The 21,903-nt window shown below is 32.4% G+C and overlaps 1 protein-coding gene across 1 annotated transcript; it reads right to left on the bottom strand.

Annotated features, from left to right (window-relative positions):
• Positions 1-366: 366 nt before the first annotated feature.
• LOC110662740 (protein DETOXIFICATION 41) lies at positions 367-3,065 on the bottom strand. Its single transcript, XM_021821838.2, has 8 exons — positions 2,725-3,065; positions 1,999-2,543; positions 1,785-1,871; positions 1,642-1,698; positions 1,317-1,555; positions 1,011-1,129; positions 837-923; positions 367-749 (listed from the first exon to the last, which is right to left on the bottom strand). The coding sequence occupies exons 1-8, from the start codon at positions 3,037-3,039 to the stop codon at positions 681-683; spliced, it is 1,518 nt and encodes a 505-aa protein (XP_021677530.2). The 5' UTR covers positions 3,040-3,065; the 3' UTR covers positions 367-680.
• Positions 3,066-21,903: the final 18,838 nt, after the last annotated feature.

Raw genomic sequence — 21,903 nt, 5'->3', positions numbered from 1 at the left:
TCACTAAACCACAGCATTTTCAATGAGCATGGGTTATTTAAATTTTGAATTTTTGGTGCATCTAATCTAATATAATATCGTTCTTATATAAACATTTAAATTAAATATATCATATGTGCCAAATCTCAAGTGATCAATTGGCTATAAATACGTGTTTCGTAATTTGTATTATAGTTTGGCTTTGAATTATATATTTAGTTCAAAGCTTGTGGGTACACAACTGCAAATTTACGCAACATTAAAATATTTATCTTAATCATGAATTAATAATTTAGTTACTATATTTTTTGTCTCGCATGTTAGGGATTGAATCTCTATTACTCTTTTTCTAAAAATTGTATTAAAAGAAAAAAAAAAACTGGAAAAGAGGACAATAATCATAGTTTATATTATAAATATTGATGATCCAACTATAAATTTTTACTTGCTTTGAACTGCAAAAGAAGGGAAAGCTTTTCCCCATCTTATAAAACTCTCCCACCCCAACTCTTACATGCCATTAATTTCGTAAATCTAACAGTTAGACTTAGATGCACCATTGGATAATTGTAACCCAACAATTCTTGGCTGATGAAGAAGAACGATTGGATTCTTTCCCTTTTATCTTCAGGACACCGAAAGAGCAACTTGTATCCATAAGAGAAAAGAAAGAGATGATAAAAGGAAACCTATGGTGTGAATTAAGTATTGGCCACGGATTCCAAGGCCTCTCTTGCAGACTCATCCAACCGTTTAACAGTTTTTTCAACCTACAAAAGCAATGACAATGATATGATCAATATCTCTGAATGTAACCCAACATAAATATAATAATTTGACATAGCAAAATAATTCACCTCAGCATCCCAATTTGTTCTTGAAGTCAGAATAATTAAAGTTATTGTCTGGCAAATAACTCCAATGACAATCCCCCACCAAATACCCTGAAACACAAAAGGGGGTATTTTGGTTTAGTTCAACAAGAAATTTTCCGAGTGAAAAAATTATGCCAGAGGAGGACAGAATCTTACTGCTACTCCTAAACTGGTTTTGAAACCAAGTACACATCCAATGGGGAGACCAATGACATAGTATGTGACTAGGTTAACATAGGCTACCACAGCTTGCCATCCACTGCCAATAGCCACACCTGCCATTCAAAAGGGATATAATTATGATCCTAATGTATGAAATTATCCAACTAATCCATTTCATATGTAATCTCTAATTATGCATCTCTTTCAAAAAAATTTCCCATATATCAAAAGAACAAAGAAACATTCTACTTATCAATGTTTTTTAAATCAAATATTTAAATGTATGAAAATGATTGTTACCTGAGAGTATAGGTTGAACACCATTGAGCAAAACAGAGATGGCAAGCAGAGGAGTCAAATCGGAAACTGCTTCTATAACCTCAGTGTCACTTGTAAAGAGTTTGCTCAATATAACTCGAAAACTCAGTACAATGACACTAAAAATTATACTAATAATAATGCTAGTCCCATTCACTACGAGCACTGACAATTTTGCAACCTTTGGATGGCCAGCCCCCAGTTCATTGCTTATTCGAACACTGCATTTAACCCAAAAAATTTCATGCCATAAACTTCAAAAAAAGTTCAAATATCAAAGTTTTTAACTAGGCATTTCATCACCGACCTGGTGGCTGCTGCTAGGCCCAGCATAAATTGCATGTCCCAATTCAAGTAATTCATGCTGGAGATGTTATATTTCAACATTAGAACTTGCAAGAGCAGTCATGAATAGCTAGGCAAAATGGAAATGGGGTTTTGACATCTTACCAAATGGAAATGGAGTCTAGCGCGATTGTTGGGTTTGGTAGAAGGCCTGATATGAGTACCATTCCTTGGCTGTACCATATCTCCAAACTGCATTGCCGAATATTATCTATTCAAATACAGCATTTTCTATAATAATTGAAAATATTTAAGACATTCAAAAGTGTGATGCATCAGTATATTGAGAAATATATATATATATTTTCTCTTTTCATACCAGAGCATGACAGCAGAGGAAAGTGTGAGCTTGAAATAAGGCCAAATTCCTCTGAACGCTTTTATAGATAAGCCAGTCCAAGTTTCCTTGCATTTTGGACTCAGAACAATGTAGAGTCCATTTAAGATGACAAGAAGCCACCAAGACAAACTTAGTGTTAAGGCTGCTCCTATAAGCCCATAGTCCAATTTAAAAACAACAAGCCAAGAAAGAAGGATGTGAACTAAGAAAACCCCCACAGCCATGTATGCTAGAGGGTTCACAATGTTCTGAGCTTGAAGAAACCTCTGCATAGGGCAGCTTATGGCAAATGCATATATCTGAGGGATCAAACCGCGGGCGAAAATTTGTCCTTGCTCGGCGATTTCCTTCGATTGCCCTATAGCTAAAAGGACTGAGCCTGAGAACCAGTAGAGGAATGTGAGGAGAACAGCTGCTCCCAAGTGCAGGACAATAGCTCTCTGGCATATGATGCCCATTGCTGAATACTGCTTGGCTCCATAGGCTTGGCCACACACCGTTTGCACAGCACTAGCCATGCCCAGCTGTATTCCATAATTATGGGTTAACTTCATTCATCACTAACTTTCAATATCATCATACAATTTTAATAAAACTACTCAACTTTGATTTTATTTCAATAAGATGGTATCGCATAGAAAGTAACTAATCGCAAACTGTTCGTAGCAATAATGACAAGAAGAAATTAGTAAAGAGTAGACACACCATAATCCCATAAGCAAGACCCTGAATTCCAACATTGGCAATGGCAGCACCAGCAAGCTCTACAGCACCCAAATGTCCAGAGAACATTTGGGTGACAAAGCTAAGCATGAAATTGAATATGGAGACGATTATAGAAGCCCAAGATAATAACCATAAGAGCCTTGATTCCCATGCAACAAGGCGGGGCCACCATCTTAGAGGCACTGTCCTTTGTTCCAAGAATTCCTCAATTGCCTGAGATGACAAGTCTGGAATTCTTGAATGTGAATTAAGTCTGGGTAGCAAGGGCTGGTTCTCTGGCTCCACTGACCCCATGATTGCTGGTTAGAGAAGTGCCTTATCAGTTGATATTTATATTTTAAGAGAATGGAGAAAGCTTAAAGATTTTGCATAGCTACCATTCACTACTGCGTGTTAGATTGTTAGAAGAGTAGTTGAATCTAACACAGGTTCTTTTTGTCAACTAATAATAACTTCATTAATTGAAGTTAAAAATAGAAGAAATTTCGTCTGGGTCCTATCTTACGGACTCCATAACTTATGGCACTAAAAGTTAAATGCATGCGGAGGAACATGAAAATTAGGGTTTGTTTGTCTTCTTATGTTTTTTTTTTTTTTTTTTTTGCATTCTATTATTTCATTATGGCGATCTTTTATACCAGCTTTTACACACCATGCAAAATTCATATTCTTTTATTGTCTAAAAAAATTAATAATTTAGAGAATATGAAATTTTCAAAACAAAAATAAATTTATTATAATAATATTACAATTTTTTTTTCTAAATTATCATAACAAAATACTTTTTTTTTTATCTATTAGAATCAAAGAATTTATTATTACTATTTATTTCATAATTTGAGTTTAGAATTAAAATCCTCAACAACAAGGGATACATATTTATTAAAGCTATCAATTTAATATTATAGCGATTAAAATGCCTATTTTGTAAATTAAGAAAATAATAATTCCATAAAATATTTGTCAAAGAAATTTGACTAAAAACAATAAAGAGATTTTGGATAGCAGCGGAATTACCGGTTGGTGGATAATGTGCAATGTGGTAAGTCAGAGCGTGGGCAACTACTTCCTTTTTATGCATTGGTGAGATTTCCAAGGTACAAGCCTTGCGATTTTGTCAATTTTTTGCCTAAACAATCCAAATAAAATACTCCTTATTATTGCTATTAGCTGTTGGGGGCGTGAATGATTATTAAAATCCCAAATCCAACAAATTAAATTTATTTTATTATTTTAATTTAATTATAATTCTTCATTAAGAATTGAATTATGACTATATCAGATTAGAATTGAATAAAAATATATTTTAGATATACATATATTTTTAAATATATTATATACTTTTAATATAATTATATATGCTTAGATATAATTAAATTTATAATATATATTAATTATAAATTATATATAACTTAATTTTATTTTTTTATTTTTTTATTTTCTCAATATACTTCATCTTAGTTATATGTGTACCCTAAAGTTTATATAATTAAAAAATAACTAAAAATGTTTATATGATATATCATATATTTAAAATTAATTTTTAAAGTTTAAATGTTAATTTAAGTATGATTTTTTATAAAAATAATTATATAAAATTAGTTTAAAAATTAAAATTTAAACTAGAATTTCATCAAATTGAACTAGGATTGAATATCAAAAAATTAAATTGAAATCATATCAAAATTTTGCTCAATTTTGATTTTCAAACAAAACTCGAATCGAAACAAAAACAATATACTGTATTTACCATGGCTCAAACACATCCCTGTTAGAGAATAGTTTGACTCATCTTCTAAAATTTATAATTTTTATAATAAGAGTTGTTAAAAAAAAAAAACTTCCTTCTATTTCATAATTTATTATTTAACTCATAAACTCTCCATGCTCACCATATTTGCTTAACAAAATAAAATTCTTCCTTGGAATAAAGCTGCATAAACATTGTGCCATAGGTAATTGGAAATTAATTAACAGGGGAAATGACAGATGCAGGAGTCAAAGTTTATGTGTCCAGCAGCAAAAATATACGAGTAATCCATCATTCTCTTTTCCTTCTTGTTTTTCTTCTCTGGCATTTGTGGAAGAGCAGGAACCTCACGTCCTTGAAGAACCAGGCCCAACAATGCAGAGAGGTCTTTTTTTCCTTACCTTTATCTCAATTTGAAGAATTTTGTGAAGCCCAAAATGCTTGTCATGAGAGGCCAACAATCCCTGCCCATCCAGAGGTTCCTTGGTCCCCTCCCCATATGGGCATTGTCAAATTCAACTTTGATGCAGATCTTAAGCAAAATGTGGGATCGGTGGTTGTAATAGCCAGAAACCACTTAGGCTATTCATGGGTTGGTCTTTGTAGGAAACATTGTTTTATATCTGACTCTCTTAGCCTAGAAGGACTAGCTTGTCAGGAAGCTATTTTTTTAGCAAAAGCTAGGGCTTGGAGGAATGTTACCATTGAAGTAGATTCTGAGATGATTATAAATGCACTAAACGAAGCTGCAACACCCGCGAATGTTCAAGGCTTAATTCATGACATAATTCATGACATGCATGTCTTGTCCTCTATATTTGATAACATTAACTTTTCTTTTGTTAGAAGAGGCAGTTTATGTGTAATATTTGGGGACAAGTTATTTTTTATCATCTCTTATGCCTATTTAGACTTCTTGAATCCAATCTTCAGAAAAATAAAAAATCCATCATTCTATTTTCTTTTATTTATAAATGATTTAATTTTTAATTTTAAAAAAAGTCTTAATTACTACTGCCTTTTCTATTTTTTCTCCTAATTTTTGTTCTTTAGCGTTATTCTCAATTCTTGTTTCATCTGTATTTATGGAATTCAAATATTTAAGTTTCAGTAACTAAAGCACAAAAACGATTAAATAACAGATAATTGATATTTGTGTTTGTATTATTAAATGTGAAAAGAGTACTAAAAAGTTACATATTAATTCATTTAAATTTGAGCTTATATAAGTAATTGAATTGTTTTACATGGTTAGGCAATGGATCTTTTACTTTTTTTTTTTATCACCATCCACATTCAAACACCACTAACACCATTATTAATTGCAATTGCAGCAGTTCCTTCTTTTTCTTTTCAGTGACTCTTCTTGAATTGTTTAAACTATACAAGATATTCCTTTATCTTCATACAATAGTATTGAATATGGTCATTCTCATGACAGTAGTACATTCTTTATTTTCATGGTCTATTCATGATTTCGAGTTCGATCTACTGTTCCTTTTCTAATTGTTTTCACGTGGATTGTTTTACAACGACTAGAACCAGCAATAAAAGCTTCAATTTCATTGCTACTATCTATTTTTGTGAACTTCTTATCATCTAAGATAACTGCCCTCCTCCACTTTCAAAGTCTCATTTCCAACTATTATGACTGTCACCAAGCTTTTTATAAGATTGTGAAAGAGAAATTAAAAGCAAGAGATATTTATCTTCACAAACTTTAACTAGTTAGATAATTAATTTATTAAAAATATTAAGGTGATCCCTCACATTAGTACCTTCATCATTCTGAGTTAATACAACTCCTTTTTTAAATATAAATAATTTGTGAGTGATTTTAATATGTACAAATTCTCTAATTTCTTCCATAAAATAATTGACAAAATCTTCTCTAAAACATTATATTTCACATGAGGGGGCTAATGTCAACCGAATCGTATTCACTGCCTTTAGTTGAAACTCCTCCAAATCATCATCTTTCATGGCTATCGGTTGTTTCTCGTTTAATACTTTGATTAATTCTTGTTGCACGATGGCATTTTCATGGTGCTTTATCATAGACTAAAATTATTTTTTTCATCAAACAACTCCACCTTAAAGTTTGTGTTCACCATCTTTGATATATCGAACAACAGCTCTGATATCACTTATTATAAAAATTACACTTATACAAATTAAAAAATATAAAATTTAACGTGATTCGGCGTAAGTTTACTCTACTAATAAATCCGCTAACAAAAGAAAAATAATTATACAATCACTAATTATTTTTCTCAACCGTACAAGTTACTTAAATAAAACTCATGAAATTCGGCACATCTCTCCACTTTGTGAGCTCTCTACTATATAATGACCAATCAACTACTCATATATATATATATATATATATATATATATATATATATATATATATATACCACTAAAACCTAATTCTTTTAAGGCTCTAATTATTCAACTTTGTAATTTAAATTCTATTAAACTTCTTATTTTATTTCTTACTAAATTAAACTTTATTATAATTCAAGTTGAACTTGGACTCTAATAAATAATTTATATTTATCATTTCTTTTTTCATATTTCTCGATGGGACATTCTCTACACTATTTCTCAAGTACAATCCATTATAATTTTGATATCATATTAAATTTAAAAATAGCATTGATAAATTATATATTACTTTAGATTTATATAAATAATTAAATTATTTTATATCTCAAAATAATCCGATATGATTAATTTTTTATAATTCATGTGATCTAGTGTTCTAACGTATTCTGGTGAGACTGACACATGTTTAAAAAAAATAATTTTTAAAATCACGTTTTCTTTAACAATTTGACACACTTAAAAAAGGTCTTTTCAATTTCTTTATTAAATATCTTTCCTTGAAATTGTTTTTCAATTGATATTTTCTTAAATAAATGGTGCTTCTTTGCTTTCGCGCGTTTGCGTACCCTTGAAGACAACAGGAACGCGTGCAAAGAAAAAGTGAACCAAATTTCATTAAAAAAAAAAAAAAAAGCTAAAATAGGCCTTTTCTTTTTATTAATACTAAACTTACGAATTATCATAAGAATAAGGTTTTCAGAAGGTTAATTAATTTATTATTTTTGATTATTATTACTATTATTTTTTATAATAAGACTTTATAATTAAATATTTTTATTATCAAATTATATTTTATTCAATGTATTTTTTTAAAATAATTATCTAATGTATTATAACAAGTAAGTAATAAATATTGTATTATTAATATTAGTTGGCTTTAAACTAAAGGCTAAATGGTTAAAAAATTCATTTTTATTTAATCAATGATTCAAAACCTTTTATATTATTTTCAATTTTAACTATAAATTTAATTAGTTGAATTTATTAGTTGACAAAAATAATTCAAATGTTTTCACTTATTATTATTTTTACTTAAACCATTTAATTTTATTAATTTGTTTAATAATTTTTACTATTTTCATTAATTTTATCAAATTAACTTTGTTTTTTAAGAAAAATATTTAATAATTAAATAATATATCTAATACTATTATTATCTTAATTTTAAAATTTCTCTCCTAACTTATCCTTCAATTTTACATTATTCTAGCTATTTCATTCCAAATTTAAGACCTAATGAATAAAAAAAAATTCAACAATTTATACTTAAAATAAATGTAAATAATATAACTAGAAGAGATCTAATTATAACTTTAAAAAGGTATGTATTTGATTTATAATAATTACAATAATTTTTTTAAAAGTCAGAAAAAAAACTAAAAAAAGAAAAAAATAAATGCAAAATTATTTATCTTATTCTTAAATCTCACAATTAAATTTTATTTTTTATCCTTCATTTTCTTTCTGTTTGATTTTGTTTAATTTTTTCTATAGGTTGTGATTTAAAAAGACAAATAAAAGATAATTTTTAAAAGTACAAATAAGAAAAAAAATAAAATATTTCTTTTTCTTTTTATTTAAATCAAAATTTAGGTGGACAAATCTTAAAATTTAGTGGTAAAATTTTCAAATTAATATTTTATAGGCAGTTTATTATTTTTTTTTTTTTCAAAACAAAAAGCAAGGGAGGCAATCAATTGCTCCCTTTATTGCACGTAGCATGCTCAATTTTGTGTAAATCAACATTACAAACTTAACGGGCGAACGATTAGTAATTTGTTACAACTCCACCAAATTTTGTTAGCCAAAGAATATATATATATATTTCACATATTTTGTAACAATCCAATTTTTCTAATAAATATATTTTTATTATTTTCTTTTATTGAGCTAATAATTTATTTATATTTTATTCATAAATTTAAATTAATATTTTATAATGGCAATTTTTGTTAAATGGATATTTATTTTATAAGTATTATTATTTTTATCATTATCATTATTATTATATTTATTTTTATTATTATTATTTATTTATATGACTAGTTTTAAACATCCATATTAAATGTTTAATAAAATATTATTTTATATTATTAACAATTGATTTAGTGGTCATTAATTTTATTATTATTATTATTATTATTAACATTGTTATTATTATTATTATTATTATTAACATTATTATTATTATTATTATTATTATTATTATTATTATTATTATTATTATTAACATTGTTATTATTATCAATTTAAATGTATTAAGAAAGATTAGAGACCTATGTGAACAAATAAGAAAAGTTCAGGAATTTCAATAAAATTAAAAGTTAAAAAAAAAACAGAAACCCAAAACGCAATGAACAGGGCGCCCCCCCCCCCCCACCTTTCTTTCTCTCTCCTCGATTCCCTCATTCTCCCTCCCTTCTCCTTTGCTTCCGGCCACCAACCCCCGACACCAGTGACCTCCGGTGACGCCTCGATGGCGAGCTCCAACCATAAAAACTCGAGGAAGGATGAGAGAGAGAAGCCGCGTGCCGTCGGAGCTTTGGGCCTTGATTCCCGGGGTTTCCGACACTGGATGGCTGTAGTCCCATAAGCGTTCACCTCCTCATGACTTGGTGCACTTTTCCCGACTGGTGGTGCTTCAAACCGTCGCCGCCAACCGTAGTTCTAAGGAGAGAGAAAGAAGAGAGAGAAAGTTTTAGGCAGTAGGCTTTCCGACAAGTTTTCAATCGATCCGACCATCGGATCGAAAATCCAAAGGCCACCGATGGACTTAGGACGGCGAAATCTTCGAGATAGGACCGGTTCCGCTCCGATCAGACACCGTTTGAAAAATGCAATAATCGGATGGTCTAGATAGCTTGGTGAGATTTTCGAACTTGTTCGATTCCCAAAAATCAAAAATAATTTTATGATAATTATTAACAATTTTTAGGCATAATTTAGGTGCGATTGGATTAAAGATAGCTCACCGGTGCCAAGGCCGCATTCTTAATCAGATCCGACTGCTCAACGGCCCATCTCAGAACGTGATCAATATTATAGTCAATCCTAGCATTTTCAGACGTTCTGGACGCATTCCAGATGTCAGATTTGGCATAGGTAAACCTGAACTCTACATTACTCAATTTTTGTCTTGTACTGGGTTAGAATAAAATTCATAAAATATTCGTGGATGATCAGAAAATTTTGCTTCCTTTTGCAATAGCCTTATAATATTGATAAGGACTGTGGAGCAAAATTTTAGAATTTTTAGAGCTTGTTTGAGTGGATTTTTATAAAATATCAATTATAGAGACTAAAACGTAATTTTTAAGATTGTGAGTATTGTCTGGTTTGGAGGGCCCAGAAGGGGCCATATAATGATGATGAGATATAGGTTGAGTTCAGAAGTGTTATTTGAACTATTTTTGCAGGTTGGGTAGGTCCCAGGTATAGGGAAAACTTTACCGAATTTTCGGCATGAATTAGGTTGTTTGTTGTCTCTTTAGAGTTTTATTTTGACTTAGTACTAATAAATTTATAATATAATTATTAGGTAATCGAGGTCAGCTATTTTTCTCCATCCAGCAGCCACAATAGTCTTCGATGTACTGTGAGTAAAATATTAATTTTAATTATAATTTCAATATTATTATATGTTCAAGCATGCCCATGCATCACTTATAAATATATATCTATGTAGTTAGACTCTAGGCATATTTTATATTGCATTTTTAATTGATGAAATGCCATGAATGTTGTTTATGGTAATTTGGAGCAGTGCGCGTGTGTTGGTGTGTGTGTGGTTCTAGATATGGATGGGACGGGTAGACGTGGCTTGAGAGACACTCGCTGGGACCCGGTTCTTTTATGGATAAGTCGGGGTAGGCATGGCACGAGAGACACTCACTGGCCCCCGCAATTGGTTTATTAAACGAAAGTTCGGCTCGAGAGACACTCGTTGGCAAAGGTTAGATTAAGAGAGCTGTATAGGGGATCAGCTCCCGTATATTTATTGTTTGAATATTATATGGGTGTGTGAGTGCTCCAAATTACCTTTTTACTGTTATGAAGTGATTTGCAAGAAAATTTTGATGATGTTGCATTCCACTCCTTATGATGCATTAGCTTTAGATAGCTATAGAAATTGTAATTAAAATTGGTATTTTAATCTCTGAGTCGAACGCTCACTCATGTATACCCTATTTTTCCAAGCTAGAGGAGGAGTTCTTTTACAAAGCAACCTGCTTTCTTCCTTGTAGGTTTAACATCGGTTATTTAATTGTTTTATTATTTTTCTAAATTTGAAATCTAGAACTCTGCATGTGTTAGTAGTAGTATGGATCTTGTTAGAAATCGTGATAATTTAAATTCATGAGATTAATAAATGAAGATTTGTATGCTATTTAAATAATTTGTAAGTGATGGTATCAGGGTTGAGCGGGGCTCCCCTGACTTCAGTTTTTTATGGTTATCGGGTTAGGTTGACCCGAATATAAATATTTTATGTTATTTTATTTTATTTATATGTTGGGCCTAAGTTTTTGGGCCGTGGTTATGGATTTGAGAACAGTAAGGCTTACTACGAGCCTTGAGGGCTTTATGCCAGCCCAGGTCCTAGTGCCAGTCTGGCCCATAGGTTGGGTCGTGACAAATGTGGTATTAGAGCCTAGGCTCTAGATTCATGGGAAATAATGTAATTGGGAGTGTAAAAAAGAAGTCTTGTTAGGAGGTCACATGCGGAGTATAGGATCCTGTTTCGTCTTCTTTTGTAATTCCTTACTTCTAGGTTATGCGTTATTCCTTGGGTAGTTTAAGAGTACTTCAGTTTAGCACCTCGGTTTTGTGAAGTACATAATGATGTGAAATAGATTTAGCAGACATGTTGAGGTCTGCCATGGAAATACGTACTCCAAGAAGTGCTATGTTTCTGTCAGTATGGATCTAAGTGGTGTACCTACCTGGTGCTAGGCAAGAGTACATAAAGGTGAGTTATAAGGGTGAGGATACCACTGCAGGCAGTCGTCAGTGGATGACCCAGTCAGAGTAAGTTTATGATAATAGTAGATTCGAGAGAGATAAGAAATTAGGAGACCTAGTCTGTTAGGACATATCGTAGTAACTATGCAATGTTCTCGATGTCTACTCTGTAAGCTGCAGATTACAGTACTGACATGAGATTATTGTGTAGAGCTGCGATCATCCCCGTGGTGCTTCATAATGAGGGTTTTTGCGAATGGCCTCTGTTTTGGTACAGTTATGCCAGAACAAATTTCTATATCTGCAAAGGAGTTGGGAACTCCTGGTTACCTGGTTAGGGGTCCAGAGTTAGAATATTGAAAGGTCACAGTTGGGTGATAACTAAAGTTAGTGACTCAGTTATCCTAGCATAAGCTAGAGTTACATCAAGAGTTGCCATCAGACCAGAGGTTGCGGATTAGTTGCAAAGTGAAGGTGACATCTATAGAGTGAGACTATCTGATCTTCGATATGGAATTTTGGATGGTTTTTGCAGTACGACTGATATTTTGCTTAGAGCTTAGTGAGAATAGTATACCTTGTGTGTACAAGCAAGGTGTAAAGTACAACCCTACTACCTAGAGAAGGTCGGAACTATGAATTGATGATTTATAGAACTATGATATGATAAGAGAGTCATTAATTTGACATAGTTTTGGCCAGGTGGTAAATATAGTACCTTTATTGCAGTAAGTTGGGGTATAGTCCTATCTTTTCAAAAGGGATCGAAGGTTATTACTGATAATGATGACTTATGGAATAGTGTCCCAGATGGGACTGTAGCGTGAGATAGAGAGTTGTTAGCTCAGGTGTTCTGGAGAAGGTACAAGTTTCATGTAGGAATCATAAGATGTAAGATCAAGATGTATGTAAGCCTTTAAATTGAATGACGGGTTTGGATACCTAGTATTTTAAGCTTCAGCTAATTAAATGGATATGAGAAATTAGAGTTGCTACAGATCCCCTCCCTAAGGTAGTAGGGGGTAGTATGTAGTTCAAAAGGGTAAGAGCAGAGATCACGAAGGAGAAGTATGACTGCTATTCCCTATGTTCATCCTTAGCTTCTTAATGCTTAAGACAAAAGTATAATCCAAATAAAGTAAAAGAAAAAGGACAAAAGTTAGCATCGATAAATCATAGAATGTGCATATATATATATATATATATATATATATATATATATATATATATATATATAGAGAGAGAGAGAGAGAGAGAGAGAGAGAGAGAGAGAGAGAGAGAGAGAGAGATCGAGTGCGGTTCAAATGCAGTAGGAGAGATAGCCTGAATGCCAGTAGAAGTTTAACTAGGGTAGTTAAAGGATCAATTCTGAGTAACATTGAGGTATAGATGACATGGTAGGGATAGTGTAAAGGTATAAGTTTCTGACATGACAATCAGGTTCAAAAAGAAAATAGAGCTAAAGAATGGAAGAGTGAAAGTTCAGATTTGGGTAAGATAAAAATAGTTGGCTAAAGAATAAACTGGAAAAACATATTAGGATAAGATTAGGAAGAATAGAGCCAAGATACCGAGGAGATGAATATGGTTCTAGGAAGGGTAAACGAGATAAATAAAAAAATAAAAAATAAAAAATAAGGATAGAAAGCATAGAAAAGGATGGCATTAGGAAGAACATTGTCAAGTTATGGAACCCAAAAGTACAGGACTTAGAGCATGTCATAATTGATGTAGTGTTAGGACCCTGAACCTAGAGCTTAGAGTTACAGGATCTGGATTAGGCTTTATCTGTTTTCTACCCCCAAGGTAGGATAATGGGGCAATGACATAAGAACCCTTTTGGTTGTTGACAGTATAATGGAAATTAGGTGAGGTGTGCAACCAAAGTAGGTAGTAGCTGTTGAGCGTGCTGTGGTAACTTGAATTGTATTGTCAGATAAATAAGCAAGATCAGTAGGAGTAAGTTGGATAAAAGTCAACATAAGGGAAATAAATATGCAAGATGAGGGATAATGTCACAGAGGCTTGATGTTAAAATTTAGAATGGTGAGACCCAGAGTCTAAAATTGGAGTTAGACAGATATTTTCAGTGTGATCGATAGGATAATTATGTAAAAAAAAAAGAGTAATAATAAATAAATAATAGTATGATAATATGTAGCAGAACGCTAGTAAAGGTCAGAATAGGACAAGATATAGGTGTAATTATAAGATATTGAGAAGTACATGGATTAGAGGAGTGATTGTTGATAAAATTGAAGTAGATCTTAAAGAATCTGTGAGTGCTTTTATCTTCTAGAATATAACCAAGTATAGGGAGCATTGGACAAATAATTATAAGTATGGAAGATAAATGGAGAGTAAAAAGGAAATAGTAAATTTTAAGATGATATGTCGGGCAGGACAACAGTATAATAAATGGTAGATACAACTGATATCTTGTAATAAAGCACAATAATTACAAAGAAATAATGAAACTAAAAAAGGAGACTAAGGGGTATGAGCTAAATCTTATTTATCAAACAATGGTATACCATAAATGATGGGAGAACATTTCTCCTTCTTTCCAAATTAGCTCGTGTTTCGATTCTAGGATATTATGTTAAGAAGAGAGGTCGTGTCAAAGTGACCCAATTAATTGAAAATTTGATGGGCATTAGTACATATCCAATCTTTTGAGGCGAAAATGACGATAATGGTGTACCTAATGTTAAGTATGAAAGAATGATAAGAGAGGTGACAGAAGTTAAATCGAGCTAGTTACTAGGGTTTACAACCCTTTTGAACTATAAGTTGGAGGAAGTGCTATTTACTAATGAGTTACAGTGAATGAAATTGTTGCTAATGGGAAAAGTTGTGGCTGAAGTTTGGAAAGCTATGGGCAGTATATGTGATTATATTAAGGAGAATGAACACATGAAGTATCTTGTTCGGAATTAAGGCATGGCACATATTTTCCACAGCCGTGTTAGTTCAGATGGAACTTATAATTTCTGGGGCTCCTATCCATCCAGGATGAGCAATTTCCTACTAAGACTGGTAGGGAATGATAATATTTTGATAGTTAAGTTGGGAAAGGGGATACAAAAAGAATTTTCTATGGTTAATTCCAAGTGTTACATAATGTGAAGAATGTACTGGTAGGAGTCAATCGTAAGGTTAGAATTCTCGAAGTAATAGAACTAGTAATCAAGATAAGACTAAGAAATAAAAAGAAAGTTAAAGTTGATGATGGGATGGACATCCTTGAAGATAAAGGTGTGAGGGTGAGACAGGACTAAGATTAAGGAATAAGTACAGCAGGTTGAAAAGATATCAACAATAGCAGAAATAGGAAAAGGAAGTGGATAAGATCCAAAGGACATGAAGAAAGCTCGGTAGAGCTAGTTATAATGATGAGGATAAGAAGGAATAAGTATGTTAGGAACACACTGAGAGATGTTTGAAATAATTTATTATGAGATGATAGATTAAAGGAGTAGTGGAGCCTCGATCTAAGTGCCAATGTGTCAGAAGTAGAACACATACTAAGAAGCTTTGGGAAGAAATCTAGATACTTCCATTCTAGAGAAGGAGTGGGAAACGATAAAGTTGCATTAACTGGGTTGTCAGGGAATACTAATAAATTTGTCCTATAAGGGAAGAGACCCAGTTTATTCTCTAATATTGATAGATGGTGTAGGGTACGCTTGACACTTGGATGGAATTCTACCTGACTAGTTACCTAAGATGGACAGAGATTGGTCTAAGTACCTTAGTGATGACACAAATAGATTGAAAATTTGAAGTATCATGAAAATAAGAAGATGCATAGGTGTTGACTATTAAGGTCATAGGACAAGTAAAGATGTTGAACGGAATGCCTATGATGGGTGCTACAGGAAAACGTCTCACAGGATACCATGGAATAAGGAACATAAGTTATGTCATTGGGGAACAGAGGTTGTTAGAATAGAAAAATGGGGACCGAAATCACTAAGAGACATCTTAGGATGTAGTGAAAGAGAGGTAAGCACCAAGTTGATTACGGTTATGAGACATTAAGTCAAGTGCAGTGAGGTATAGTAAATACTTGAGATGTCAGAAAAAAAAAATGGTCAATAAATAGTTAAGAAATAAGAGCCCCTCTAGGAAGAAATAATGACAGTTAAGACACTATAGTAAAATTAGAGATCAGTAAAATGTGATCTATAGCATACGAAGAGTTTGAAGAATAAAATGTTTCAACCATCTCTGTATAGCTAGAGGAATAATGATCACACTTATTCAAAAAATCTTCTTTTCTTTATCCTCAGTTTGTTTGAAAATTCATGGACAAATTTTTCTTAAGGGGGGAAGAATGTAACAACCCAATTTTTCTAATAAATATATTTTTATTATTTTCTTTTATTGAGCTAATAATTTATTTATATTTTATTCATGAATTTAAATTAATATTTGACAATGGTAATTTTTGTTAAATGGGTATTTTTTTTATAAGTATTATTATTTTTATCATTATCATTATCATTATTATTATATTTATTTATTATTATTATTTATTTATATGACTAGTTTTAAACATCCATATTAAATGTTTAATGAAATATTATTTTATATTATTAACAATTGATTTAGTGGTCATTAATTTTTTTTTTTTTTATTATTATTATTATTATTATTATTATTATTATTATTATTATTATCATCAATTTAAATGTATTAAAGAAAGATTAGGGACCTATGTGAACAAGTAAGAAAAGTTCAGGGATTTCAATAAAATTAAAAGTAAAAAAAAAAAAAAATAGAAACCCAAAACGCAGTACACAGGTCCCCCCCCCCCCCCACCTTTCTTTCTCTCTCCCTGATTCCCTAGTTCTCCCTCCCTTCTCCTTTGCTTCCGGCCACCACCCCCGCCACCCATCGCCGCCCAGCGTTTCCAACCACCACCCCTGACACCAGTGACCTCCGGCGACGCCCAGATGGCGAACTCCGGCCTTAAAAAAGCTAGGAAGGATGAGAGAGAGAAGCCGCGCGCCTTCGGAGCTTTGGGCCTCGATTCTCGGGGTTTCCGACTCCGGATGGCTGTAGTCCCACCGGCGTTCACCTCCTCATGACTTGGTGCACTTTTCCCGACTGATGGTGCTTCAAACCATCGCGGGCAGCCGTAGTTCTAAGGAGAGAGAAAGAAGAGAGAGAAAGTTTTGGGCAGTGGGCTTTTCGGCAAGTTTTCGATCTATTTGACCGTCAGATCGAAAATCCGAGGCCACCAATGGACTCAGAACGGCGAAATCTTCGAGATAGGACCGGTTTCGCTTCAATCATACACCATTTGAAAAAGGCGATAATCGGATGGTCTAGATCACTTTGTGAGATTTTCGAACTTGTTCGATTCTCAAAAATCAAAAATAATTTTATGATAATTATTAATAATTTTTAGGCATAATTTAGGTGCGATTGGATCGAAGATAGCTCACTGGTGCCAGAACCACATTCTTAGCCAGATTCAATTGTCCGGCAGCCCGTCTCAGAATGTGATCGATATTATAGTCAATCCTAGCATTTTCAGACGTTCTGTGTAATGATCGGGCTCCCACCACTAGAGGAATTGTCCGCTTTGGCTATAAGCCTCACAGTTTTGTCCCATAGGTGAAATGGAGAACTTCCCAGGAGGTCATCCATCCTAGGATTTCTCTCAAGCGAGCACGCTTAACCCTAGAGTTCTTTCAACTCTCCAGGCCATTCCACTAAAAGGCGCCTCTAGTGATTAGTTCCCCCATTTTATATATCATTACTTTTTGAACCCAAGACCATCTCTGTGCTTTGCCGATGTGGGATTTGCCTAAAGGACCTTTCTCCCCCCCTTTCGGGACTCAGTGTCCTCGCTGAGGTTTGCCCCACCATCGCCCAAGAGGACACGCGAGCGGCTCTGATACCAATTAATTATAACACCCCTATTTGTATAGCCTGGTATATTTTACTATTCTGGTGACCGGTGTCGGTCTGAACAATTAAGGGGATTAGAACCACACTTAAGACAACTAGATAAGTCCTAAACACAAATAATTAGTATTTGTCAATTAGTTAAGTATAAATAAGAAAAACAGAACATAAGAAGTTAAATGAACCGAGAGTCACAGCGATGGGTGACCTTCTCGGGAAGGATTGCGAAGTCGATATAAACTAAAATTTCAAACCGTAAAATGTAACGCTACGGTCCTTAGGACTATTGCGAACACAGTGAAAAAGAGAAAATCACAAAAAAGAAATATTAAGTCGGTCGAATAATTAGGTCAAGGATCCGAAAGAAATATTGAATTATTTGCAAACCGGGTCAAACCGGCGAGGGGCAATTTGGTCAATTTACCCCTAGAGCTGACTCCTGATCTAACTGTCCAATAAAATCGGAGAAAAGAAAATTTCAGGATCAAAAATTAAATTAAAGAACTAATGAAAAAAAAAGAAAAAGAAAAGAAAAGGAAAATTAAATTATGACATCACAAAGATGATGCCAAAAATGAGGTCATAAATAAATTTTCTATTTAATTAAATTGTTGACTAAGTCAATTAGAAAATAAAAACTAAAAAATTAAAAAGGGAAAGGGGTCTTCTTCTCTTCATTTTGCCGTGGGTTTCTCTCACTCTCCCTTTCTCTCATTACAACCTCCATGGAAGCTTGATTCAAGCTTTTCAAAACCCTCACTTTGGCCATAATTTTCCCAATCCATTAAACTAAACCTTGTTCTAGCACTTTAGTTCAACTATTGAGCAAGAAAGAAAGAAGGAAAAAGAGAAGAAATTGGAGAAGTGAACTTCAAAGTGGAGGTAAGTAATCTAATTTGAAAATTTTAGTTTATTAGTTGTGTTTGTAGATTAACTAACCTAGAACTCAACTTAAAAATCAAAAGAAAACATATTTGGAGGACCAAATAGAAATTCAGCCAACTAGGGTTTAGGTTTGAGAATGGATGATTTTGATGCAAATTATGAATTAATTAACTGTGATTGAGTGTATGAGAATTAAATATACATTTAGAATTCAACAAATGTAATAAATTGGTGAATTAGGGTTTGGACCTAGGGTTTTGGAAGCCAAAAATTAGAGAATTGGTCAAATGATATGTTTGACCTAGTTTGAGCTGAAAAATGGTCATTTGTGACCAATTGAGGTATGTTGGAAGTGTTATAATTAGGTTCAAATTCGAATTGATTAGGGACATGTTGCAGGCAGCATGACCAAGGTCTCTTTCAGGGATTAAAACTGAAAATTTATCAACCCAATTGGTGTGAGGCCAATTGGAAATGAAACTAGACACAAAATGACACATTTTTCATTTAGGAATCATGCCCAAAAAGTGACCAAAACTTAGTGAACAAATTGACCAAATCCGGATTAGGCAATCTGACTTGTACAAAAATGACCAAATAAATAGTGTTTGTTCATTTGGCTATAACTTGGGTTAGGCAGGTCTAAATGACCTGAAATTTTACCAGTGGAAAGCTGAGATATAGACCTAAAACTTTTATGAAGAACACAAACCCAAATTATGCCATTAACCAAGTCAAATGGCTATAACTTTAGCTACAAAACTCCAATTGGAGTGATTAAAAAATGAGAATAAAGTTAAGACAATAGGGAACATTTTCTATGAAGAAAATTTTGTCAAATTCTAACAGAAAAATAACCAATGAAACAGTGCAACATAAGATACCAAAACTGAAAATTTGCAAATTTACCTAAAAGACTTAAGTTTTGAGAAAACAACCAAAACCAACAAAATTAGTGATCAAAATGTGGTATGTGAGTATAGCTGGAATTCCCATACCTATTAAGCCTTAGAAAGTTAACAAATTGACTTGAATAGTGTAGTGAATAGTAATCCCGAAACACAAATTTTAAAGAACGTCAAGTTTAGCATATATAAGTTAGATAAAAGTGAATTTGAATTTATTTTTGGATTTATGCTAAGTTATGGTACTGAAACATTGTGAAACTGTGTGTTTCAGTGAAAAGGAACACCGGGAAAGAACCCGAGGGATCGAGTCAAGGCCAAGAGGCGACTCATATAAGGTTTGTGCACAACATAGAATTCATGTAAATTTTCTTTTGCACATTGTTTTGAATTAATTAAAATATTGAATTGCGACATCATTGCATTGAAATATTTATTACGCTTTTGTTTCAAATTGTTGAAAGTTACTTGTATATATTTGAAATAGCATTAAATGTTTAGTAAATTGTTAAGATAAGTTTTGAAACCACAGTGTCATGACCATATATTTGAACACTTCACTAGCATGACTAGTGGGGGAAATCAGTTTCGAATTTTGATTCATTTTCTAGCTGAAGTGTTGAGTTGTGTGCCAGTAGAAGAAGAAAAAGAATGGGTTCCCATATATTTGAGCTAGCTAGCCTTGTGATGTGATTTCTCCTTAGCCTATGGCTATTGAGATGATATTTGTTTCAAATGGCATGATATAACTGTGTATTTTTATGAAATGTGTTTTGAGACTTTCGAAATGAAATTGTTTGGATTAAATGCATATAAATCATGTTTTGTATTTATTTCTCATATTCAGTTTAACTTTGGAATAAGTATGATTTAAATTCTGCATAAAGATTATTTTAGTACGTTATGCACCACTGAGTCCTAATACTCAGCGATGGCTGTTATTGCTGTCGCAGATATAGAGACTAGAGGAGCAGCTGAGTGAGCTGCTGAGGATTGTGGAGCTACCTACCCTGAAGTTTCACTGGGTATATTTTATACCCTGATTGTAAAAATTATTTTGATGTATGTAATGTATATAAATGTAGAAAATGGTCATGAGCAGTTGTATAAAGTTGTATAGAGTTGTATAAAACTTGTAATAAATTTTGGTTTTGATTTTTTTCAATGTAAAATTTTGGAATGATGTATATAAATTGTTTTATCTTTAATGAAATATGAATGGAAATATTTTGTTTTAATTTGAATAAAATTAATTAGTAGTATTTTGATGATGTTGAAGTTTGAAATTTGAGAAATGATCTTGAAATTTGTTGAGATGGTTGTGAAATTGATGAAGTTGTTGAGAAACATCATTGGAAGTGTTTTTTTCAGGTATTTGAAGAATTATTTTCTCAAAATATAGACGGCACTCTGCCGAAATTTTTATAAAATTTGTGAAAAAATAAAATGGGATAAAAATCTTAACTAGTTTTCAAACTCTAATTAAATGTTTTAATACCTATTAGAAAATGCTCACCACTTATAAAAAGTAAGAAAATGATTTTAAAATCCCTTGTAGGGTACTTAATGAGTTATCGGTAGGTGAAGTTCGGTAATTCATTAGGTATTCTACGAGATCATGTTATGCCTTACAGAGGGGTAAGGTGTGACATTCTAGACGCGTTCCAGGTGTCAGATTTGGCATAGGTAAATCTGAACTCTACATTACTCAATTTTTATTTTGTACTGGGTTAGAATAAAATTCATAAAATATTTGTGGATGATCAGAAAATTTTGATTCCTTTTGCAATAGCCTTATAATATTGCTAAGGACTGCGGAGCAAAATTTTAGAATTTTTAGAGCTTGTTTGAGTGGATTTTTACAAAATGTCAATTATAGGGACTAAAACGTAATTTTTAAGATTGTGAGTATTTCCTGGTTTGGAGGGCACATGAGGGGCCATATAATGATGATGAGATATGGGTTGAGTTTAGAAGTGTTATTTGAATCATTTTTGCAGGTTGGATAGGTTTTAGGTACAGGGAAAACTCTACCGGATTTCTGGCATGAATTAGGCTGTCTGTTGTCTCTTTAGAGTTTTATTTTGACTTAGTACTAATAAATTTATAATATAATTATTAGGTGATCAAGGTCAGCTATTTTTCTCCATCCAGTAGCCACAATAATCCTCGGTGTACTGTAAGTAAAATATTAATTTTAATTAAAATTTCAATATTATTATATGTTCAAGCATGCTCATGCATCACTTATAAATATGTATCTATGTAGTTAGACCCTAGGCACGTTTTATATTACATTTTTAATTGATGAAATGCCATGAATATTGTTTATGGTAATTTGGAGCA

The sequence above is a fragment of the Hevea brasiliensis genome, chromosome 16, assembly GCF_030052815.1.
Source record: "Hevea brasiliensis isolate MT/VB/25A 57/8 chromosome 16, ASM3005281v1, whole genome shotgun sequence".
NCBI classification, from domain to species: Eukaryota; Viridiplantae; Streptophyta; class Magnoliopsida; order Malpighiales; family Euphorbiaceae; genus Hevea; species Hevea brasiliensis.
The sequence above is the reverse complement of the archived record's forward strand: the minus strand, read 5'-3'. Positions and strand labels throughout refer to the sequence as shown.